Raw genomic sequence first — 25,955 nt, forward strand, 5'->3', positions numbered from 1 at the left:
AGAGCTGGATTTAAAAAAAACGTTTGTATAAGTTCCTGGAGGAAAAGTGCATAGTCCACTATTGAGACAGACATGGGGGAAGCCACTGCTTGCTCTGGGATCAGTAGCATGGAATCTTGCTATTCTTTGGGATTCCGTTTGGAATGTTGTAACTCTTTGGGGTTCCGGAATGTTGTTACTATTTGGGTGTCTGCCAGGTGCTTGTGACCTGGATTGGCCATTCTGGAAACAGGATACTGGGTGAAATAAACCATTGGTCTGACCCAGTATAGTTATTCTTATGTTCTTAAGATATTTATCTGTCCATAATCATCTCCCTGCCAAGTTCCAGCCCTTTTAGAGGTGAGTTGATATAGCATGAGTATCAACCCACATACGGCAAGCTTCTTCCTGAACCACAGTGTTTGTCACTTTCAGGTTTTAATAATAATAATAACTTAATTTTTCTATACCGCCATAGTCGAAAAACTAGTTTTAATGGTGGCAGTTGAGAAAGTAACAGTCAGGCTCTAACATAGCCACTGGTCATTCACCAGCAGGTATGAGAAAATGCAAAGGTCACCTTTCCTCCACCTGGCCTGTATCCTAGAGCCAGATTTGCTATTATCCAACCTACCTCAAGGTCCTCTGGATCAAATAATAAGTGAATTAGTGAGGTGTGCTCACCAGGTTAGGCTACTTGAATACATATAATGGTGCAAGAGTGTGCTGGCATGTAGAACGGGTACAAGTGAATACGCCATCAAAAATTACAAAGACTAAGGGACACTCAATGAAGTTACAGGGAAATACTTTTAAAACCAATAGGAGGAAATATTTTTCACTCAGATATCGTAATGTTTTTGTCTTTTTCTTTTCATTTCAACCATGTTGCATTTTATTCCCACATTTCCTACCTGTATGGTTTGCACTTCCATTTTGATCAATTTTATTGAAATGTATGTATTGCCTTTTTTGCTGTATTTTATTAAGATTTTTTATTGAAATGTATGTACTGTTTTTTCATGCTGTGAGCCGCTTAGAACCTCCCCGGTATGGCGGCATAGAAATAAAGAATTATTATTATTAGTTAAGCTCTGGAACGCATTGCCAGAGCTTGTGTTTAACAGCTGTTAATGTAGACGGATTTTAAAAAGGTTTGGACAAGTTCCTGGAGGAAAAGTCCATAGTCTGTTATTGAGACAGATATGGAGGAAGCCACTGCTTGCCCTGGATTGGTGACTGATAAAAAAAGTCACTCCATAAATAATATTGAAAATAAATTTTAACTCAATATTTATCAGATTACAGATACAATAGAACTCTGCTCAGAGACATGAAGGCTGATCTCTCTGCCTCACCCACCAATCATTGCAGTGTTCAATAGAAATTCACTCCAAGTCGTGTGTTCCTAAATTATTCTGTTGCCAGCTATTGCAGCTATGCTAGAGCTTCTGTCACAAATTTTATGGTAGAAAAAACCATGGCCACTGCCGGCTGAATTAGACCCAGATATTAAGTGCCAGCCTCTAATTCCATGGCTGGGGCAGCCACTGGGAGTTACTCAGATACCACCAATATGACTTGGGTACAGCAGATAATTAATTACCCGGTTAATGTAGAAAGCCATTTTGATATCCTAAGTTAGCTGGGTAGCGATCTGGGTTTCCCCTGCAGAATATCAGCAGTGCTTGAATGATGCCCAGCTCTGCCACTCCAGCACTGAAAATAACTCCTACCCAAATAACTCTTTTTGAAAATCGATCACTTTATAACTGAATCAAAGGTCTTCTCCCATTCTACGTCCATGGTAAAATGCTCAGAACAAAGCCTATCTTGTGCAGCCTTCCCCCACCTCAAGTGTGTGTCCTAGAAATATATTAAAATTAAATATGTACGGGAGTTTTGGACAATTCCGAGCACTTTGTCCCAGAAACCGCATGCAAATCTGCTTGAAAACTCATTTTTAAACTAGTCAACCATCCCCTGAGCAGAGTACAGCTAGACTTCACCTTTTCAGCCTCCTCTCGGCTCATAGCCAGTGCCAACTGTAACTGCAGTTCCTCCTCCCCGCTGGTCTGCGGCCTTGCCTGCTCTAGATCCGAGGAGAGCTGGGGTGATGAAGATGAGGTAGCTAGAACACAAAAGAAGAATAGGTTACCTTCCTATTGAATTGTGAGACTAGACACCTGCATGCTGCCCCCACTCCCTTTGCTCTTCTCTCTAGTACCTACCTATTTATTCTCTCTAGGATAGAGTTACTAGATTTTCCGACGTGGAAACCCGTACACATGCTCCTGCCCCGTTCTGCCTCCAGCCCTGCCCTATTATGCCTCCAGCTCTGCCCCACAAAGCTTCGTCTTTCTTCTCCGACATCCAGGCCACATCTGGAGGGCCTCCGAGCATGCGCAGATGCATGTGACATCATCCGTGCATGATCAAAAGCCCTCCAGATGCAGCCGGAGCTTGTGGCTTTCCAAAATCCGGACAAACTACCTGGTTTGGGAAAGTCCGTCTGGTCACCCAGGCTGTCCTCTAAAAAGAGATCATGTCCAGGTTTTCCCGGACGTATGGTTACCCTGCTTTAGGACCCCATAACTCTGAGCCTATGGAACTTGGAAGCCCAGACCAAAAATTTCACCCTTGCCTCTCTCAAGTGGCATGCTCCCTTATGCTCATCTTCCTCACACCTTTTCACTCCCTTTATAAACCAAAATGTTTTTAAAGCAAAATGCACCAAGATCAAGAATTGGGCGTCCTTTGTTCAATAACAGCCAACTTTTTTAAATAATTGGGTGAGGGACTTTGCTTAACATTGGGGGTGTTAAAACATCCACTGCTCCCACCTGGCTGTTTAGCTACTCCTCTGCAACACCCCTGCAGCTTTAGGACTTTAAAGGTGACATCACACCCTGGCATCTGGTGCTGGCAGTATGTGATGTCATCTGTGACATCATAACCAATAGGGAGCAGTTGGATCCAGCTACTTTCTAAATGTATCCCAATCAGCACTGCTCCCATAGATTCAAATTTTACAGAGAAGAATAAACAGCTTATACAGTTCAAATTCCTCTTACTGACTTACAAATGCACTCATTCTGCAGCCCCTCAATATCTCTCCACACTTCTCTCCCCCTATGCACCCACCCATGAACTCCTCCTGCACTGCCTACTCCAGACTTCGTTCCTTCTATCTTGCTGCGCAGAATGCATGGAACAAACTGCCAGAGTCTTTACACCAGGCGCTGTCTCTAGCAATCTGCTGGTTGGGTTGGAGGGCAGAGGGGAGTAAGGACAATCAAGCCATTGTGACATCACTGATGAGGTTGGCTCTTATTGGTGGAATGAGGCATTATGACATCACAAGCTCAGCTCTGCTTCTCAAAGACTGAAACTCTTATTACTACTATTAATTATTTCTATAACGCTACCAGATGTACGCAGCGCTGTGCAGAGTCACCTAAAAGAAGAAAACAGTCCCTGCTCAAAAGAGCTTACAATATAAACAGACAAGACAGACAAACAGGATGTCATGGATACAGTTAAGGGGAACAGTTAATCAACTGGCTGGGATGGTGGGCAGAGGAGTAGGGTTCAGGATTTAAGGCTATATCAAAAAGGTGGGTTTTTAGTCTACTTTTAAACAAGGGAAGGGCCAATTTTTTGATGCTGCTTTCAACTCCTAACTCTCACTCACCATAAAATTACCTATGTCCATCCTATCATTCTCTCAAAGAAACTCCCCCCGTCCAGCTACTGGGTAACACATTTGGCAATAATTAAAAGTGCACAACTAACTGGAAAAAAAAGCATACACCATCCCTACAAACACCCCTTCAATCTAACATACAGTTATACGATGACGGAGACCCCCGGGACTTGGTGTAATCCTCTCCATATTGTGATGGGCGCCGGGCATAGTTGCCGCCGCCGCTGCTGCTGCTACTGGTCCCCAGAGCCATGCGCTCCTTGGTTTTACGAGCATGGGTTCGCTCCTGCTTCAGTCGATCCTCGTCTTTTAACAAAGCCACAATCTGCTTGGCTTTCTCCCGCACATTGATTCCCTGATCCTTTCCATCACGGTCCAGGAACTGGAAGTCCTTGAGGGTCTGGATGGTGAATAGGTTCTCCCGACTCTGGTTTGCCACTTTTTCTGAGCCCGTTTTGATGAGGTAGTCTAGAAGGGTGAGCGCCTTGTAGACGTGACGCCAGTTCTTGCCACTGTCATTCAAACGTCTCCAGATCATCCCCATCACCTCCGAAAAAGCCACTGCATTGAGGGAGAGTTCAGCAATCTCAGACATCAGAGAGCTGGAGGGGCCCCAGGGGTCATTGGAGGTTGCCTCCCGCACCTTAATCTCAGCTTCTGAATAATTATGTACAATGTTCTTCACCTGACGACGCAACGACGAGGTTGTCATGGCTGATCACAAGAGCCTTTGCAACTCGAGGAGGAAAACGGGAAAATTTCAGGGTCAGGCACCTGAACCCAGTTGTAAAAGCACCAGTCCCAGCAGTCTAACTTCACCAGTCTGATTCGAGAAAAACCAACGGTGCCAGTGATACAACGACACAAGTTTCGCGAGTGTGAAGAAAGCAGCGCCAGCAGGGAGATTTCACCAGCCTCATGGGTAAAAGGACAGTCCAAGTCTTCTCATCAATCCAGCACCCTTCAGATATTCATATGGATCTGGAAAAAGAAGACAAGTTATAAGCAAGACTCACTTTGATAAGCCATCCAGTGTAGGGTTACAATATGGCTCCAGAAAAAGGTGGACGGATTAAGACATCCGGGTTTTACTTCTACTGAAACCTTTTTCTGGAGCCAAATGGTAACCCTAAATTCCAACCCATAATATCAGCTTGACGTGGCTCAGTTAGGCTCACATTTTTCCGCTATGTGTTATATTTAAACATTTTTTATTGAAGGAACAAAAAATACATTCATATAATATACATAAAGATATTCCTTACAAATAAATTCCATTCCATATAATACATATAATCAAATAATATTATCATTCCTCCAGTCATTTTATATTATAAACCATAATCCCTCATTATCACCCCCCTCTCTCCCCTTCCCCGCTCCCTTCAAACCATTTCCTTTTTCCCCCCTCCATCCCATCCCCCTTTCCCTCCATCCCATTTTCCCTCCCCCTCCCCGGATGAAAGGTGACAAAAAAACTGCCAAGATCTGGAATGCAATTAAGACAACCATAGCTTCAATGTAATTCATTGAGAATTAAACTTCTTGCTCTAGGTGAAAGTTTTTGAATATAGAGATCCCATGTCTTCATAAAAAGACGAGTTCGTAGGAGATCGACGAACCTCTCAGACCACAAATATTTGGGTTCATTATGGGATAGTCCTGTTGTGGGTTCTCCAAGAGGAATAATTTTTGGTAAGGCAGCTGCTTGTGGGGTGTTTGGCCAAGGGAAATGTCTTTTATTTCAGAAGGCATGTATGATTGGGCATATATGTATTATGCAATATTGGTTACAGAAAGAATCTCCAAGTTTTTGGCATTGGAGGAACCAGTTGCATTGTTTATTTCTGCTGTGTGTTAACCAAGCTGGAGTCCAGTGGCTGAAACCTGGCTTCAGATCCACAGTCATTATCATTACTATTATTTTTATTTAATTTATAACTTTTTATTGAAGGAATCAAATAAGTATACAATAATATACTACAATAAAATATTACATTACATTACAGATTTCTATTCCGCCATTACCTTTCGGTTCAAAGAGGATTACAAAAAGAGTTATGGAAGAAGGGTTACAACGTTAGATCAGAGAATGTTTCCAAGAGAGGGAAAAGTAGGATCTGGGGTTAGGGAGGGGATGGTAAGAGGGGGGTTAAGCTTTATCATGGTATTAAGCTTTATTAAGGGATTTCTTGAAGAGTATAGTTTTTATTTCCTTTCTGAACATCTTGTAGTCTGGGGTTGTTGTCAATAGGTTGGAGACTTGGTTGTCTATCTTCGCTGCCTGAGTGGCCAGTAGTCCGTTGTATAGTTTTTTCCGTTTTACTTCTTTGATTGGGGGGTAAGTGAAAGGGGGGGGGTGTTTTTCTATGCCTGGTAGAGGTGGTTTGGATGAGGCGGTCGTTTAGGTAGGTTGGGCTGTCTCCATTTATAGTTTTAAATAGTATACAGTAGAATTTAAATTGTATTCTTTCCTGGATTGGAAGCCAATGAGAATTGATGAATGCCTCAGTAATGTGATCATGTTTTTTCAATGAATAGATGATTCTCAGAGCTGTATTCTGAATTGTCTGTAGTTGTTTAATCATTATTGCAGGGCAGGGGAGGTAGAGGATGTTGCAACCGTCTAGGATACTTAGGATTAGAGATTGTACTAGGAGCTGAAATTGTGTTTTTTCGAAGAATTTTCGGACTTGTCTAAGGTTTCTCATAACTGTGAAAGATTTCTGTATTGTTTTGTTAATTTGTGGTTGCATGCTGCAGCCTCTGTCAATAGTAATACCTAGAAATTTTAGGGTGGTTTGCAAAGGATAGTTGATAGAGTTGATTTCTAATTTGGTTATGGTTGGGATTTTGTTATTTTCTAGGAGGATGAATTTAGTTTTATCTGGGTTGAGTTTCAGTTTCAGTATTCATTACAATTATATTCACAATACTAATTTTTCATACATATTTCTATTATTCCTCCAAAATATATTTCCATATTACCTATTTCATACCTTTATACATTCCCCCAATTCCCATTCCCTCCCCCTTCCCCCTTTACCTACCCCCCTTTCCCCCTTCCCAAACCCCCACATTGTTTTTATTTCAGTTATAACATTGTAATTAATGAATTAAGCAAATATACAATTCAAGTATTTCCATATATATTACTATCTTCCCCCCTATTCCCTCCCCTCCCCCAGAATGAAAGGTGACACAAATTATCAGGTGTTGAAATGCAATGAATGTTTCTAAAGCTTCAATATAAAACATTAAGAATCATACTTCATGCTGTAGAGTAGTGGTTCCCAACCCTGTCCTGGAGGACCACTAGGCCAATCGGGTTTTCAGGCTAGCCCTAATGAATATGCATGAGAGAGATTTGCATATAATGGAAGTGGCAGGCATGCAAATCTGCTCCATGCGTATTCATTAGGGCTAGCCTGAAAACCCGATTGGCCTGGTGGTCCTCCAGGACAGGGTTGGGAACCACTGCTCTAGAGGAAAGATTTTGAATATATGGATCCCGAATTTTCAAAAAGATACGAGTTCGTGTTCTGTGGTCCTATGCCGGACCACTGTTGTGTGTCTTTGACTGCTTTTTCAATAAAAATTATATTTAAAAAAAAAAAAAAAAATTTATATAATGAAATTGAGCTTTCACAAAGTACACAAGATATACAGCATACCAATGCAGGTGATCAATATAAGCCACATTGCTAGTAATACATTATATGATATCTAGCACATTCTTGTTATCTATTTCCTTGTCTGTTACTTGTATAATGGATGTTTTGTATTCTTTAAATAAATAAAAAGATTGAACACAAAAAACCAACCCCCCAAAAAAATTCATAGCACACTATAGCCCCTCCAACTACAGACCTATCGCTTCAATACCATTGTACGTTAAAATAATAGAAGGCCTAGTGGCACAATACCTCACCGAATATCTGGAAAAACATAACCTACTCCACCCCTCACAATCAGGATTCCGAACTAACCATAGTACAGAAACACTACTTGTCACATTACTAGATACAGCCCGACAACACATCAGTAAAGGAAAAAAAATGATATTAATACAATTAGACCTCTCCGCAGCATTTGACCTAGTTGACCACACATTATTACTACAAAATCTCGACGCCATAGGAATCTCAGGCAAGGTCTACAAATGGTTTCAGGGGTTCCTCAAATCTAGAACCTACAGGGTAAAATACAATGATATCAAATCAGAACCATGGACAAATCCCTGCGGAGTTCCACAAGGATCACCTCTCTCACCTACGCTCTTCAACCTCTTTATCTCCTCCCTAGGAGCCACTTTAGATACCCTAGATGTCACATCTTTCAGCTGTGCTGATGACATCACCATAATCCTCCCCTTCGACCCATCAGAGACCACCACCACAACAAAGCTAGAAACAACCTTAGACACAGTAGAAAAATGGATGATGGATCACAAACTAAAACTAAATTCTGAAAAAACAAAATTCCTTTTACTCGAAAAAGCCCAAACTCCTACCATCACTGAACTGAAAATCAAAAATACCAAATACCCAATACAACCCGAACTAAAACTCCTAGGAGTTACGATAGACAGATGTTGCACAATGCAGCCCCAGATCAACAAAACAACTCAGAAAGCTTTTCTAACCATGAGAAATCTCCGTAAAATCAGAAAATTCTTTGACCAAGCACAATTTAGACTAATCATCCAATCCCTAGTCTTAGGTCTGCTGGATTATTGCAACTCCCTATATCTTCCTTGTCCAGCCACTATGATAAAACAACTCCAGACCATACAAAACACCGCCCTCAAATTGATCTACTCACTCAAAAAATATGATCACATAACAACTGCCTTCTTAGACTATCACTGGCTACCCATACAAGCACGAATCCAATTCAAATTCCACTGCCTGATATTCAAAGCATTACACGGCTCTTCCCCCTCCTATCTAAACAACCTCAAGACACCTCAAGACACAGAAGAACCTCGAACCCTTTCGCCTTCCCCCCACTCAAAGGCACATAACGCAAGAAAATGTTTGACAACCTTCTGGCAACACAAGCAGCAAAAATCAACCATTCCATCTCGAATCTTATGACAATATCAGACAACTTCAAAACATTCAGAAAAGAAATCAAAACCCTGCTTTTCAAAAAATTCATCCAAATATCTTAACCCCTCCTCTTTTACCTCCAGAAGATTCACCTACCTTCAGATAAACTTCCCCCAAATTACCCACCTTAACACCTTCCAATTAAACAAATACCATAAATAGATTGTAACCTACCCTCTCTAACTGCATTCCATATGTATTTTTTATACAGTTCTTCACTGTCAGTTTAATTTCCATCCTATAAGTTCATATAGAATTTTTCTTTTTTCAACCATCTTTATTTTCTCTTCTTTATTAATTTCCAGGTACTTTAGTTAGATTGTGAGCCTTCGGGACAGTAAGGGAATTTTTTAAGTACCTTCTTACTTCTCATTTATAATCTTAATGTATACTTTCTTCAAACCGCTTAGAACCTAACGGATGTAGCGGTATATAAGAAATAAATTACATTACATTACATTACTATATCCAACGGTGACAACAGGTTATAAACAAACATACATACAAAAACACACAATTAATAAAATGTATATTACATAAGACATCAAATTAATACATAGGATTACCATATGGCTCCAAAAAAAGGAGGATGGATTGAGACATCAGAGTTTTACTTCCATTGAAAGCAATGGACCCATAAGCTTCCATTGGTTTGGGTCCTAGATATATTTTATATGGATTATCAAATTGTATGTTTTTCTAATCTAATCTAATCTAATCTTTGGTTTATATACCGGGTCATTTCCCAGTGGAGCTTGACTCGGTTCACAAGTAATTAAGACTAGAGTACATAGCAGAAAAGAGAAGAGCGACTAGGATGGTTAAGGGGCTGGAGGAGCTGCCATACAGCGAAAGATTAGAGAAACTGGGCCTCTTCTCCCTCGAACAGAGGAGATTGAGAGGGGACATGATTGAAACATTCAAGATACTGAAGGGAATAAACTTAGTAGATAAAAACAGGTTGTTCACCCTCTCCAAGGTGGGGAGAACGAAAGGGCACTTTCTAAAATTTAAAGGGGATAGATTCCGTATGAACGTAAGGAAGTTCTTCTTCACCTAGAGAGTGGTAGAAAACTGGAACGCTCTTCCGGAGGTTGTTATAGGGGAAAACACCCTCCAGGGATTCAAGACAAAGTTAGACTAGTTCCTGCTGAATGGGAACGTACGCAGGTAGGGCTGGTCTCAGGGCACTGGTCTTTGACTTAGGGGCCGCCATGTGAGCGGTCTGCTGGACACGATGGACCACTGGTCTGACCCAGCAGCGGCAATTCTTATGTTCTTAGGTATCTGACAGCAGTGAGTGGGATGGTCTCCTCCTTCCTAGTGCTCTACATTCTACCTCTCCTTCTCTCTCCTGTCCCCTTCACCCCTAACATGTTAATTTCTCAAATTCAGAAAAAAAAAAAAAAAAAGAAAATTCTCTGTTTAGTCCTGTCCCACCCCCTGCTTCTGGCTTTCAGTCTCTGCCAGTCTCATTTAACCTTGGTAGCAGCAGGTTAAGAGTTGTAGAGGGTCCCTGCCCTGCAGGCAGCTTTGGGCTGGGGTTTGCAACATGAGTTGGACATGCAGGCAAGGTGACAATGCAGAAGAATGGGCAGCTGAGTAATGATATCAGAAATAACCCTTCGCTCCTAGAAATTGGGGAGGGCTTTATTCAAATCCCTTTTCCTGGGGCTGGAGGAGTTGCCGTACAGTGAAAGATTAGAGAAACTGGGCCTCTTCTTCCTCAAACAGAGGAGATTGAGAGGGGACATATTCAAAACATTCAAGGTACTGAAGGGGATAGACTTAGTAGATAAGGACAGGTTGTTCACCCTCTCCAAGGTAGAGAGAACGAGGGGGCACTCTCTAAAGTTGAAAGGGGATAGATTCCGTACAAGCGTAAGGAAGTTTTTCTTCACCCAGAGAGTGGTAGAAAACTGGAACGTTCTTCTGGAGGCTGTCATAGGGGAAAACACCCTCCAGGGATTCAAGACAAAGTTAGACAAGTTCCTGCTGAACCAGAACGTACTCAGGTAGGGCTAGTCTCAGTTAGGGCACTGGTCTTTGACCAGAGGGCCGCCACGTGAGCGGACTGCTGGGCACGATAGACCACGGGTCTGACCCAGCAGCGGCAATTCTTATGTTAAAACATAGGAGAAGGAAGAACTAATTAAAAACTAAAGTACATAATAAAAGCACAAGAAAAATTACTATAATATTATCATTTCGTTGGGGCTGTAGTTAAACCATTTAAAAATTGCGAGAACAACGTTTTCATGAATTTACGAAATAATTGCAGCTGGCCTAAAAGCCTAATGGAGTCAGGAAGTTCATTCCAGATCTCTACAAACTTGAAAACAAAAAAGATCGACTGAGCTTTCCAGCAGATTTAATTCCCTTAAAGGAAAGGAAGGCTAACTTATATCTTTGTGTGTTTCTCAAATGGCAAAACCTGCATCTTAAACATCACCATCTCCAGAGTTTTTCATTTTCGCTGGATTTGCATTATCTGTGGAAGTAAGGGTCAAAATTTGTTTGCTTGTGCTCCCAGAAGAATGCCATTTGAGGCCTCCACCTCAGTTGGCCTCATTATAGAGCCACCCTGATCTCACATATATTGGCAATTTGACATAGTTTAAATTTGAGGTAGAGAATGACACGGGGACAGATTTTTCCCCCATCCCTGCAGGAACTTATTTTCTAGTCCCCGTGGGTTCTTTTCCTGTCCCTGCTCCATTCCTTAAAGCTCCATCCTCATCTGCACAAGCCTCAAACACTTTAAAATCCTTAGTAGCAACATTTTAGAGCTCAGATTGTGATGTCATAATGCCTCATTCCACCAATGCCTAAGCTCCGTCCTCATCTGAACAAGCCTGAAACACTTTAGAATCATAAGTAGCAACATTCTAGAGCAGCGGTCTCAAACATGCGGCCCCCCAGGGACTATTTTGCGGCCCATGATCTGGCCTCACCTAAAGCAGGGGTCCCCAATCTGCTTCCCTTCCCACTTCCCTCCCCCAAGCCACCGCAATCGGGGAACAGGCCAATGCCGAGGTCTTAGCTCTCCCTGCTTATCTTCCCCAGCTCGGAGCCGACCAATTCTCACCACCTGCCTGGCTGGCCTGGAAGTTCCTCCCCGACGTTAGAATTGACGTTGGGTGGCGAGAATTGGTCGGCCCTGCGCTGGGGAAGATAAGCAGGGAGAGTTAAGACCTCGGTGCTGGCCTGTTCCCTGATTGTGGCGGTGGCGGCCTGTTCCCCAGTAGTGGTGGCTTGGGGGAGGGCAGGGAGAAATAAAGAAAAAAGGGGGGTCAGGAAGACAGAAAGAAAGAAGGGAGATGGGACACAGACAGAAAGGGGCATGGAGAGAGAAAGACAGAAAGAAAGGTAGGGCATGGAGAAAGAAAAAAAAGAAAGAAAGGGGGCACAGAGAGAGAGAGAAAGACAGACATATAGAAAGAAAGGGGGCATGGAGAGAGAGAGAGAAAGAAAGAAGGGGGCAGGGTGAAAGAAATAAAGAGTTGGGGGAGGGAAGGAGACAGATGCCAGACCAGGGGAAAAGAAGGAGGGAGGGAGAGAAAGGAAAGAAAGAGATGTCAGACCATGGAAATAGGGACGGAAGAAGAGAGAGATAGAAGTAAAGGTAAGATATGTAAACGTAGATTTTGAAAAGAAAGTAGAAAAATTGAACATTAAGTTAATGCCAAAGATGGATGCAAGGCAGAAAGTGAAGACAGAGAGAAAAACAGTCAAAGGACAAGAAGGCCCTGGAAACATAGTTAAAAGCACAGAAAAACAAAGTCACCAGACAACAAAGGTAGGGAAAATGATTTTATTTTCATTATAGTGATTGAAATGTATCAGTTTTGAGAAAGGAAAGATATTAAACTTGAAATGTGAGGGCTGCAAAAAAAAAAATAGGGTACTTGGAGGGCCGCAGAAAAAATAGTTAATGACAATTTTGCATAAGGTAAAAACTCTTTATAGTTTATAAATCTTTCCTTTATTTTTTTTTTTTTAAGTTCAAATTTTTTATTGAAAGATTTTAGTTAAAAACAAAAGGCAAATAGAATGAATCTGCAATGCATACAGATAATAATAAGTGACAATCAGATCAAATATACAATATGCGATCTTTGCAAAATGTATAATACCTAATATTAAATAGAAAAACATATATTCATCAGAGTGGGAAAAAAGGAGAAAACAAGAGAAGAAAAATGAGAAAGGAGAAGGATCTCTGCTATGATATGATATCAGAGGCAGCTGAATGAAACCTGTTAAGAAATTTCCAAGGTGAATTAGACAGTTTAGAAGATATGGTAGATATCTGACGTTTTTCATATATATATTGTTCATGTTTATTGTACAAACAAAGGGAATTCCACCAGAAAGTGTAATCTAAATGAGAGGCTGATTTCCAATTTCTAAGAATATGCATAAGGGCAATAACAAACATGGCATCAATCAATTTTTGAGGACAGTCTGTAGTATCAAAACAAGGATGTTGAGAGCGAAGCATAATAATATCAAAGGAGATGTCGGATTGACAGGAGGTGATACATTTGATTGTCTTCCACACGTTAGACCAGAAGGGACGTATGCTAGTGCAGTGGAATAGCATATGGTCCAAGGAGCCATTCGATCCCTGACAATGCCAGCAGGAAGGGTCCGGTCTTAATTTAGCTTTCCACATACGGTAAGGAGTCCACAGAGCTTGCCATATAACAAAGTACATAGATTGAGATATTCTTGATGACATCAATGGACGATTAGTTTTAGACCAATAAATGTTCCAGTTGATATCAGAGAATGAGGACGGTAGCAGCTTTTGCCAATGAGACATATCTTGTGGTGAGAAGATGTATTTGTGGTCTCTCATAATTTTATAAAATAGAGATATCGCTTTGCCCTGGATATGGACTGATTCGCTCCAAGAGAGAAAGGAAGCTTTGGGGATGGAAGATGATAGGGCGGGTAACACCTCAGATATACTGGTGGTCAGTGTCAACCATTGAGAGTGATAATTCTTTAAAGTAGGAAATTGAGCACTGAAAGACTTAAAAGGAATTACTTTATTATCACATATCAGCTGATCTACACGCCAAAGACCAGCCTTTTGCCATCTTTTCCAAAAAAACATCTTATTATTGTTTTTCAATTTTGGATTATTCCAAAGGGACATGTTAGCAGCAGTGTAAAGTGATGTTTCAGCCAGGAGATCCAGATGTCGTATGGCATGTTGCGTTGCACTCAGAAGACCAAACCTTTTCAACCGTAAGGGGAGTGTCATAGTACATAAAGTTGAAATGGGCCAAGGATGGCAAATATATCTTTCCATTTCCAGCCAAGGTGGTATATCGTGAGCTGAGTATAACAAGGGCCAAGAAGCACCATATTTAGCCAAAGAGGCCAAATGGTAAAAATAGAAATTTGGGAAGTTTAAGCCCCCATTTACCTTAGAGGCACGTAATTTGGTCAAAGCAATACGGGGTTGTTTATTATTCCACAAAAAGGAGGTAAGCTTTTTGTCAATCCAAGAAAAGAACGAACGTTTGCAAAGAAATGGCAGCATAGCCAGAATATATACTATTCGTGGCATTAGATTCATTTTGATGGAGGCAAGACGACCCCACCAAGATAGAAATAAAGGGGACCAGTTGGATATGGTATTTTGAATAAGCATTTTGATTTTAGATTGATTGGTTTCCATGACTTGATCAGAATCTTTATGTATCATTATGCCTAAGTATTTAACAGGTGCATTCGTCCATAAAAAAGGTAAATGGGATATATCTGCTTGGAAAATAAGATCATTTAACGGAAAAACTACTGACTTCTCCCAATTAACAGAGTAGCCAGATAAGGAGGAATATTTCTCAATAAGAGCAATAAGAATTGGGAGGGAGAGTGTGGGGTTTCGAATGAAAAAGAGAATGTCATCCGCATATGCTGCTAATTTAATTTGACGTTGATCAGTAGGAATACCCTCAATATTTCCGGCCTGACGTACAGCAGTTAAAAGGGGTTCCAAAGCAATATTAAATAATAATGGAGAGAGGGGACATCCCTGACGAGATCCGCGGTGTAGAGTGAATCTGTTCGAGAGTGTATTATTAATTAATATACGTGAAGTAGGATTCCAATATATCGTTTTAATCCAATTGATAAAATAGTCCCCAAAATTGTACCATTTTAGAACCTTCATCAAGTAAGGCCACTCAACCCTATCAAATGCTTTCTCGGCATCAATGGACAGTCCTACCACCGGTTCCGAAATAGATTTAGTATGTACATTTATGTGATGAAATAGTCTCAAATTATCCCCAATGTAGCGTTTTTTAATAAAGCCAATCTGGTCAGGATGAATCAGATCAGCAATAACTGTATTCAATCTTGTAGCAAGAATCTTGGTTAAAATTTTATAATCTAAATTTAATAATGATATGGGGCGATAGTTTTTAATCATGGTGGGGTCCCTATCTGGTTTTGGGAATACTACAATAGTAGCTTCTGCAAAATTAAATTGTTTGTGAGGCGAAGTATGTATGAAGTTATAGTAATGAAGGAGGTGTGGGGCAAGAATATCATTGAATTTTTTGTAAAATTCATTCGTGATTCCATCTGGTCCGGGAGCTTTATTTTTAGCTAAAGACATCGTTGCAGAGACGATTTCTTTGATTGTGACAGGAGCTTCCAGAGAGTTTCTAGCAGAGATTGTTAGTTGAGGGTGTTGCAAATCTTTTAAAAAGGAGTCATAATCAGGGTCTGACGCATGAAGTTCAGATGAGTATAATTTGGAGTAGAAAAGTTCAAATTGAGATTTAATAGAATCTGTAGACGTAACTATTTGTCCTGTAGGAGTACAGATGGAAGAAATGACCATTCGTTTAGATTTAGTTTTAAGGTAAGTAGCTAGTGGTTTGCCAATCGTGTTATCACCTACGTAGTGACCGGAGGCAAGAATGAATAATTCCTGCCTAGCTTTGTAGGAGATCAGGGAATTATATTCATATTTGAGTCGTAGTATTTGATGGTAAATGGATGGGTCATGTATGTGATTGGACATATGTTGAAGTTCCAACTGTTTAATATCAGATTCTAGTTTTCTCTCCTTCTGCAAATATAGTTTCTTTTTCCAAGCAGATAATTTGATTAATTCTCCACGTAGCGTAGCTTTGTAAGCCTCCCATATGATGGACGGGCAGATTTCAGGATCTTTCGTGTTAATATCGAAAAATTCTGATGTGAATATTCTAATTTTTTCTATTACGTCATCATCAAGTAGTAAATGATTATTTAATCTCCACGAGGGACGAGTTGTTGAAGGAGGAGAAACAAGTAGAGACATGGATATTGGAGCATGATCGGTAAGACTAATAGAGTGTATTTTAGTATTGGATAGGAGTTGAGACATATGTGAGGACATAAGGAAAAAATCAATTCTTGTATAAGTATTGTGAGGTGGCGAAAAATGTGTGAATTCTTTGCCCTTGGGATTAAAGAGTCTCCAAGGGTCCATTAGGGAAAAATTGCGTATGAGATTATGTAATTCTGTATAAGTCTTGGATTGAGTAGGCTTACATGAAGAGGATCTGTCAAGGATCAGGTCTTGTATTTGATTAAAATCTCCACCTATGATGAGAGATTTGGTGGAAAATTCAAGAAGTATAGATTGTAGATGCCTGAAAAATTCCGGGTGATCAGAGACTGGAGCGTAGAGATTTAAAAAAACATACTCAACTGAGTGCAACACAACATGAGCCAAACACCACCTGCCCTCTGTGTCCGCTTTCTGTGAAATAATGTTTATAGGAATCCCATTTTTAAAGAGGATAGAGACACCATTTTGTTTTTTGTTTGGCGCAGGTGAGAAAATATGGGATGAGTATCCCGGAAGAAAAAATTTAAGTGCAGGACCAGAGGGAAGGTGCGTCTCTTGGAGAAATACGACATCTGGATGTTTAGTGGATATATAATTAGCTATTTTTATCCTTTTTATAGGGTGGTTTAGCCCATTGACATTAAAAGATACAATATGGAGATCAGCCATAAAAGGGAAAAAATATCTCATATTGCCATAAAATCAGCTGCAGGACCTTAGGAGAGAAAACAGTTAAATGCATACCATACCACAGCAGAGTGAAAGGATAAAGAAAGCAGGGGTAAAGAAACAGGAAAAGATAAGAATCAACATAGTACACACATGGCATTGCTGATTGTAAAAGCATGCACAAGTGAACAATAAAGGCAGCAATATGTGGGAGAACCAGTGTAACAGTGAGTGAACACAGGGAGTACCAAGCCCTCCTCGGCTAATATGAAAAATAAACTTCTGTATGTCATTCCATCTGAAACAGTCAACATGAAGAAATCAAAGGGCATATGACCTCTGTGAAATTGCTGGTTCAGGTCATGGCATTATGTATGGAGTCCAGGAAGGATTTTAATTCCGCCGGTTCCAGATAAGATGTTGTATGGTTATTGTAAGTGATCTTCATTCTGGCCGGATACATGAGACCATATTTTGCTCCTAAATCTTTCAATTGTTGACGATATGAGAGAAATTCTTTCCGTTTGAGTGCGGTGGTTTTGGCAAGGTCAGGCACAATGTAAAATTTCTTTCCTTGGTAGAGAAGTTGAGGATGAGATTTCGCTGCATTGATGAGCTGCAGGGCATGCTGGAAACGCAGGATTTTCGCTACAATGGGTCTGGGCTTAGTAGACATCGTAGAGAGGTGAGAAGGAACCCGATGTGCCCGCTCGATTTCCAGCGGGGGGGTGAATGAGAGACCCAGCATTTTGGGGAGAAAATCAGTGAGGAAGGATATAGCATCAGAACCTTCAGCTGATTCAGAAATACCGATGATTCGGATATTACTTCTCCTACCTCTATTAGACAAATCCTCCAGGTCTCGTTGTAGCGCTATGATTTGTCTATCATGTGTTTCAAGTAGGGAGCATTTATCAGTGAAGATTTGTGCTTTCTCTTCTAAGGCATCTAGCCGATGCCTTGCGTCCACGAACTGATCATTAAGAGCCTCAATTTCAGCCCGGACTGATTTGGTAGCGTCAACTTGTTCCTGCATTATGAGTCTGAAAGAGCGCATTTCTTTTACCAAGGTGTCGAGTGTTGATTCCTCGTGTTTGGCCGCCATTTTATCTGGGGAGCCAATATCTGTTTTGGGCCGCTTGCCGCTAGGCTGCGACGCGGCGGTTTCATTTTTTTCAATTTTCGGCGGCGACATGAGGAAAGGAGAGAAAGTGCCAGTATTTGAAAACCGGAGCTAGTAGGAATGACACCGATAATTCTTTTTAACGTGCCGATGAAGAGGAGCTCTCACTCCATGCGTCCTCTCTCTACCCGAGCTGGCTCCGCCCCCCCATAAATCTTTCCTTTAACTGTTAAGGAAAGATTTATGAACTATAAAGAGTTTTACCTCATGCAAAGTTGTCATTTCTTTAATAAGACATTAACTATTTTTTTTCTGCGGCCCTCCAAGTAGCTACAAATCCAAAATGTGGCCCCACTAAGGGTTTGAGTTTGAGACCACTGTTCTAGAGCTAAGAGTATGATGTCATAATGCCTCATTCCACCAATGCCTAAGCTCCGTCCTCATCTGCACAAGCCTCAAACACTTTAGAATCATCAGTGTTCAAGGCTTGTGTGGTTAAGGCACAGCTTACAGGAATGGGGCATGGGCAGGGATAGTGACAAAACTTGTGGGGACGGGACGGGGAAATTGAGTTCCTGCAGGGATGGGGACAAATTTGTCCCCGTGTCATGCTCTAATTTGAGGTCCTGTGTAGCTTAACTGGTAAGTGATGCAAACCACCACCATCCACTGCACATCCCTCTCTCTTACTTCCTTTAAAACACTAGTTCTGCAGAATTTACTTTGCTCTGTATCTTCTCTGTGGAATTGTGGAGTTAAGTTAGAACAGTGGTTCCCAAACCTGTCCTGGGGGACCCCCAGCCAGTCAGGTTTTCAAGATATCCCTAATGAATATGCATGAGAGAGATTTGCATATAATGGAAGTGACAGGTATGCAAATCTCTCTCATGCATATTCATTAGGGATATCTTGAAAACCTGACTGGCTGGGGGTCCCCCAGGACAGGTTTGGGAACCACTGATGTATAGAATGGAGCTAGTGCAGTGATTCCCAACCCTGTCCTGGAGGAACACCAGGCCAATCGGGTTTTCAGGCTAGCCCTAATGAATATGCATGAGAGAGATTTACATATGATGGAAGTGATAGGCATGCAAATTTGCTTCATGCATATTCATTAGGGCTAGCCTGAAAACCCAATTGGCCTGGTGTTCCTCCAGGACAGGGTTGGGAACCATTGAGCTAGTGCATGCAACTTTATCTCATGCATATTCATTGGGGTATCCTGAAAACCTGACTGGTTAGGTGTGTCAGAAGACTGGGTTGAGAACCCTGCTTGAGAACAGAGGTAGGGAACTCCGGTCCTCGAGAGCCGTATTCCAGTCGGGTTTTCAGGATTTCCCCAATGAATATGCACTGCTCTTGAGGACCGGAGTTCCCTACCCCTGCTTTAGAAGAAGAAAGATTGCCCATAACTTTCTTAGTTATTAAATAATCTTAATTTACTTCTTACATCCTTATACCAGAGAGAGCAAATGTTCTTCTGACCACATGTCTGGAATATCCTGGGCTTCAGCCAGTATGTTATGCTGGGCAAAGGATTTTGTGTGTATGTTGATAGAGGTTACTGTTTGCATAAGGATTAATACACTAATCTCTGTGTTTATGCTTGCCAAATGTTAACACAGGGAGAGAGCTCTTGCAAGTACAGCATCTAATACATGGTACCACACTAACCTTAATACACCTGATTAGTAACCAGGTCCCATTGCATAAAATGGAATCTAAGGGAAAATAATGCATCAACAGCAGAAGCACACATTAGCAACTTTAAACACATTTCTAACTTATGGTACAGCTGGGGTTGAATTTGAATTGGAGAATGACCTGAGGACAAATTTTCCAACATTCCCGCGGGGACTTCTTTTCCTGTCCCTTCCCCATTCCTGCAAGCTCAGTCCTCATCTGCACAAGCCTCAAACACTTCAAAATCATAAGTAGCAACATTCTAGAGCTCAGATTGTGATGTCATAATGCCTCATTCCACCAATGCCTAAGCTCCATCATCACCTGCACAAGCCTCAAACACTTCAAAATCATAAGTAGCAACATTCTAGAGCTCAGAGTGTGATGTCATAATGCCTCATTCCACCAATGCCTAAGCTCTGTCCTCATCTGCACAAGCCTCAAACACTTTAAAATCCTAAGTAGCAACATTCTAGAGCTCAGATTGTGATGTCATAATGCCTCATTCCACCAATGCCTAAGCTCTGTCCTCATCTGCACAAGCCTCAGACAGTTTAAAATCCTTAGTAGCAACATTCTAGATAGAACTCAGATTGTGATGTCATAATGCCTCATTCCACCAATGCCTAAGCTCTATCCTCATCTGCACAAGCCTCAAGCACTTTAAAATCATAAATAGTAACATTCTAGAGCTCAGATTGTGATGTCATAATGCCTCATTCCACCAATGCCTAAGCTCCATCCTCATTTGCACAAGCCTCAAACACTTTAAAATCATAAGTGCTCAAGGCTTGTGCAGTAAAGGCAGAGTTTACAGGAATGGAAAAGGGACAGTGACAGTGCCAAAACTCATGGTGGTGGGATGGGGAATTTGAGTTCCTGCAGGGATGGGAATAAAATTGCCCTAGATCCTATACTTCCGGTGATGCCCCGGTCCATGTCTTTACAGAACACAGCAGTCTTTTGCAAGAACAAATACAAAACAGATCCAACCCTATCACAGATTTTGTCCAGGCTTCCAACAACAATTTAAAAACATAACAAAATATAAAACCGCTTCTAGTGTATAATACAGAAAGATCTGGTACTTGTCTACAGTTACCACTGACAAAAAATTATTAAGGGCTCCTTTTACGAAGCCGCGTTAGCGGCTTTAGCGGGCGCGACTTTTAATCATGCACTAACTCCTGCGCTAGCTGAAAAACTACCGCCTGCTCAAGAGGAGGCGGTAGCGGCTAGCATGGCCGGCAGTTTCGCGTGCCCTATTATGCACGTTAAACCGCTAACTTGCCTTTGTAAAAGGAGCCCTAAATGTTCTATAACAAACACCATAATTCATCATTTCTAAAATGACGGTATCATTCTTAAATATTTTGCTGACATTTCTTTACCAAATCATTCCTTAAATATGGCACATAAAATTAAGAGGTCCTTTTGTTAACGTGCACTAAATGCTAAGACATCCATTATATTCCTATGGGCATCTTAGCATTTAGCGCGGGCTAATCTTTAGTGCGCTCTAAATCGGTTAGTGCACCTTTACTAAAAGGACCCCTAAGAACTTCCACCAGTTCCTTGCACTTCTGCGTGGTGCAAGCATTCCGGGGAACATGTTCGCTGTTCCTAATGGGAAATCTGGCCCTGGCCTTCCTGGACATAAATGCCAGCTCTGGGGGGGGGCTGCAGATGCTTGAGCAAATGGATAATTTGGGATGGGTTCAGCACTCCCAATCATTCTGAAAAGGTCACTCTTATGTTCCTGGGTATAGCAGGGACATCACCAACTTCAGGCTAGCGGGGTCATCAAAAACAAGAGGGCATTCAGAAAAACTGAAAGGAGACAGATTCAAGACGAATGCTAGGAAGTTCTTCTTCACTCAGAGGGTGACATAGCTAGAAGACACCTCAGCCAAGGACACAGACTGCTAATCATCCAATTTGATCTCTCGGCTGCATTCGATCTGGTGGACCATTCCATACTTCTCCAGATACTAGACGCAATTGGAATTTCAGGAAAAGTTCACAACTGGTTCCAAGGCTTCCTTAAAACTAGAACATATAGAGTCAAATCAAAAGACATTCTATCAGAACCATGGACCAATCCATGCAGAGTGCCACAAGGCTCTCCCCTCTCTCCCACACTCTTCAACCTATTCATAGCTTCCCTAGGCACCACCCTGGACACCCTAAATATTACTTCCTTCAGCTATGCGGACGACATAACCATCCTCCTTCCTTTCGACATCCACAATCCAACCTCCACAGGACGCCTGAAAACAACACTAGAAACAGTAGAAAAATGGATGACAAATCATAAGTTGAAGCTGAACCCAGACAAAACTAAATTCCTAATGCTAGAGAAGGACAAAAAACCATCCCTAACAGAACTGGAAGTAAACTCAATCAAGTACCCAATACAAAGCTCCCTCAAAATCCTGGGTATACATCTAGACAGATGCTGCACAATGCAAACACAAATTCATAAAATCACCCAAAAAGCATTCTTCACAATGCGAAATCTAAGAAAAATCAGAAAATTTTTTAATAAAGACCAATTCCGGATCATTGTCCAATCTCTTGTGCTGAGCATTGTAGACTACTGCAACAGCCTTTACTTACCTTGCCCTATCAACACAATAAAAAAACTGCAGACCATCCAGAACACAGCCCTCAGACTCATATACTCACTCAGCAAACATGACCACATTACTAATGCATACTTAGAATCTCACTGGCTACCAATAAGAGCAAGAATACAATTCAAACTCTACTGTCTCATTTTCAAAGTAACCCACGGCACGGCACCTAGTTACCTAAACAACCGCTTTCACTACTACCTCTCACCCAGAAGAAGGAGAACGCAGAACATCTTCACCTTCCCACCTCTCAACGGAACTCGTCGTAAGAAACTTTACGACAACCTTCTAGGGACACAGGCAGCTAAAATCAACTCTGACATCTTAGAATTACTGATCAAAACAACAGACATAAAAGATTTCCGTAAAGAAATAAAAACACTATTGTTCAAAAAATATCTCCCATCACTCTAACCTCCTCCCAACGAGTTCCCAATCAACACCTTCAGAAATACCCACCTATAGTATCTCCTTGTCTGTGAATTAGAATGTACTGTAACTCTTCTACACTACACCTGATTTAACTTGATTCAATCGATATATATTATCTCCTGTGATATGTATTATCTTCTGTGACATGTATTATCCTCTGTGTTATGTACCATTCTGTTAAATTGTTGTATCATAATTCTTTACCGTTCCTGTAATCTACTCTTATCCTGTAATGTAATTCCACTGGAATTGCCCAGACATCTTCTATATTGTAATCCGCCTAGAACCGCAAGGCACAGGCGGAATAGAAATCCCTAATGTAATGTAATGTAATGGTGGACACCTGGAATGCGCTTCCAGGAGAGGTGATAGGACAGAGGACAATATTGAGTTTCAAAAAGGGATTGGTGACTTCCTGAAGGAGAAAGGGATTACAGGGTATATATAGAGCAGGGGTAGGGAACAACGGTCCTTGAGAGCCGTATTCCAGTCGGGTTTTCAGGATTTCCCCAATAAATATGCATGAGATCTATTTGCATGCACTGCTTTCAATGCATATTCATTGGAGAAATCCTGAAAACCCGACTGGAATACGGCTCTCAAGGACCGGAGTTCCCTAACCCTGAGATAGAGGGTTACTATACAGCAGGGATCTCGAAGTCCCTCCTTGAGGGCCGTAATCCAGTCGGGTTTTCAGGATTTCCCCAATGAATATGCATTGAAAGCAGTGCATGCACATAGATCTCATGCATATTCATTGGGGAAATCCTGAAAACCCGACTGGAATACGGCTCTCAAGGACCGGAGTTCCCTAACCCTGAGATAGAGGGTTACTATACAGCAGGGATCTCGAAGTTCCTCCTTGAGGGCCGTAATCCATTCGGGTTTTCAGGATTTCCCCAATGAATATGCATTGAAAGCAGTGCATGCACATAGATCTCATGCATATTCATTGGGGAAATCCTGAAAACCCAACTGGAATACGGCTCTCAAAGACCGGAGTTCCCTAACCCTGAGATAGAGGGTTACTATACAGCAGGGATCTCGAAGTCCCTCCTTGAGGGCCGTAATCCAGTCGGGTTTTCAGGATTTCCCCAATGAATATGCATTGAAAGCAGTGCATGCACATAGATCTCATGCATATTCATTGGGGAAATCCTGAAAACCCGACTGGAATGCGGCTCTCAAGGACCAGAGTTCCCTACCCCTGAGATAGAGGGTTACTATACAGCGTACTACAGGATTAGGGTATAAACAATTTAGGTGGTGGAGAACTTACAGGTCATGGATCTGGGGGGCCACCGCGGGAGCGGACTCCTGGGCATGATGGACCCCTGGTCTGACCCAGCAGAGGAAATACTTATGTTCTTAACTCTGTTAACATAGCATAACAAAAGACGTATATACTGCAGCTACCTCTCGGTTCAGAGCGGTTAACAAAGGATAACATTATTGAACACTCACAGTTGATCACAATCAGTTATTTAAAATATTTGCCAAACAGATATGTTTTCAGGCTTTTCCCAAAAGCCTGGTAAGAAATGGAAGTTGATCTAAAGTTACTAATTTGTTTAGCCCACATTCCAGCCTGATACGATAAAGTCCTACCAAAAAATTGTTTGCAGACAGATGGAAAATGAAAATATCATAGACCACGCAAATGTTTCCTATATCTTTTTCTTCTCCCTCCTCCCCCCCCCATCTGCAATATCACCTTTGCTTCTTCCCTCCACCCTTTCATCCCATAAGTAGTTGTGCATCTACCTGGGGGGGGGGGGGGTTGTCTTAAAACAGAACACAGCATTTTAGGTATCCCAAATCTGAAATCTGTGAATGTCAACTCCTCTGCTAGACAGCACGGGAGGAAGAACAAAGTGTTGTGCTTATTTCTCGGCAGTAAACTCCTTTTCACGTTAAAGCCACCTGGAATGACTCAGATGTTTCACTGTCTCCTCTTGTGTCATCATGACACATTGTCAGCATAGGAAACAACTTCACCCCCCAACTAGAGAATGGCACGGTGACAAAATTCATCACCGTTCCTGTCCCCGCAGATAACTGCGGGAAACCATCTCCTTGTCATCCTTTAAGGAGAGAGGGAAGAATTAGAGTATGAATGGGCCCAGCCACTGATCCTCAAGCCTTACTCTGAAGAATGCTGGTGTAGAAGGACAGAGATTGAGATAGACACTAAAGAATGACAGTCTCTGGTATCCAGAGCAGATATTGTGACTTCATAATGCCTCATTCCACCAATGCCTAAGAGTCAACCTCATCAGTGATGTCACAATGGCTTGATTGTCCTATACTTGGCTCACATAAGGATCAGAGTATGAATGGACTCAGCCACTGACCCTCAAGCCTTGTATTGAAGAATGAGAAAGACACTAAAGAATGATTTATTTATTACTTATATCCTGACCTAAGTGGTTTGCATTCAGGTACTTTATTATATTTTCCTATCTGTCCCGGTGGGCTCAAACTCTATCTAGTGTACCTGGGGCAATGAGGGGATTAAGTGACTTGCCCAGGGTCACAAGGAGCAGCAAGGGATTTGAACCCACAGCCTCAGGGTGCTGAGGCGGTAGCTCTAACCCCTGCACCACACACTCCCACCATGTTATTCTCTGACCCCAACACAACTCCTACCACCTTCTAGAGGAGCTTAGAAGAGATTCAGAGCAGAACAGGTCCTGCTAGCAGTACGTGGCTAAAGTTCCTTCAAGATATGTGCACAGGAATGGGGACAACTGGAAATCCATGGGGATGATGAAGGATGGAGATGGGAACCAGATCATGTCCCGTGCACAGCTCTACTTGGAACCTTTGGCACCAGTACATCATCGGTACTTTTTTTTTTTCCGTTGCAAGACGAGCAATTGAGGAACGTAAATTGGAACTGAACGCGAGCTCTGTAGGAGGTTAATTATTTTTACATTGTTTAATTAAAATGGTGGACCACAAGAAATAATTAAAATGATGGACTGCATGAACATTATGGGCTTTGATATTTAAGAAAACAATGTTAATAATAAGAATATTTGATTGCAAGTATCAATGCCAGTATATAAAATTCATAAATAAATAAATCTACGCCTCATCCCTCCCTCTTATTTTTTTTTTCTCTCTCTCTCTCCTTGTCTTTTTCTCTTACTTTTATTAACATGGTACATATGACTAACAAGAACAGAGTCTCACACAGGAGGAGCCCAAGGCAATCTGCCGCCTGAGGTAAATGATGAGA

At 41.5% G+C, this 25,955-nt stretch overlaps 1 protein-coding gene across 7 annotated transcripts in view; it reads right to left on the reverse strand.

Moving 5' to 3' along the window:
- EPN3 (epsin 3) overlaps window positions 1–25,955 on the reverse strand; it is a 48,033-nt gene that overhangs the window by 16,663 nt on the left and 5,415 nt on the right. For all 7 annotated transcript variants that reach the window (XM_033960161.1, XM_033960165.1, XM_033960167.1 and 4 more), the window contains exons 2-3: window positions 3,830–4,669; window positions 1,992–2,113 (exon numbers count right to left, since the gene is read on the reverse strand). In XM_033960161.1, the coding sequence (XP_033816052.1) occupies window positions 1,992–2,113; window positions 3,830–4,400 (693 nt within the window). In that variant the 5' untranslated portion in view covers window positions 4,401–4,669. The remainder of the gene's footprint in view (window positions 1–1,991; window positions 2,114–3,829; window positions 4,670–25,955) is intronic.

The sequence above is a fragment of the Geotrypetes seraphini genome, chromosome 10, assembly GCF_902459505.1.
Source record: "Geotrypetes seraphini chromosome 10, aGeoSer1.1, whole genome shotgun sequence".
In the NCBI taxonomy this organism is placed as follows: Eukaryota; Metazoa; Chordata; class Amphibia; order Gymnophiona; family Dermophiidae; genus Geotrypetes; species Geotrypetes seraphini.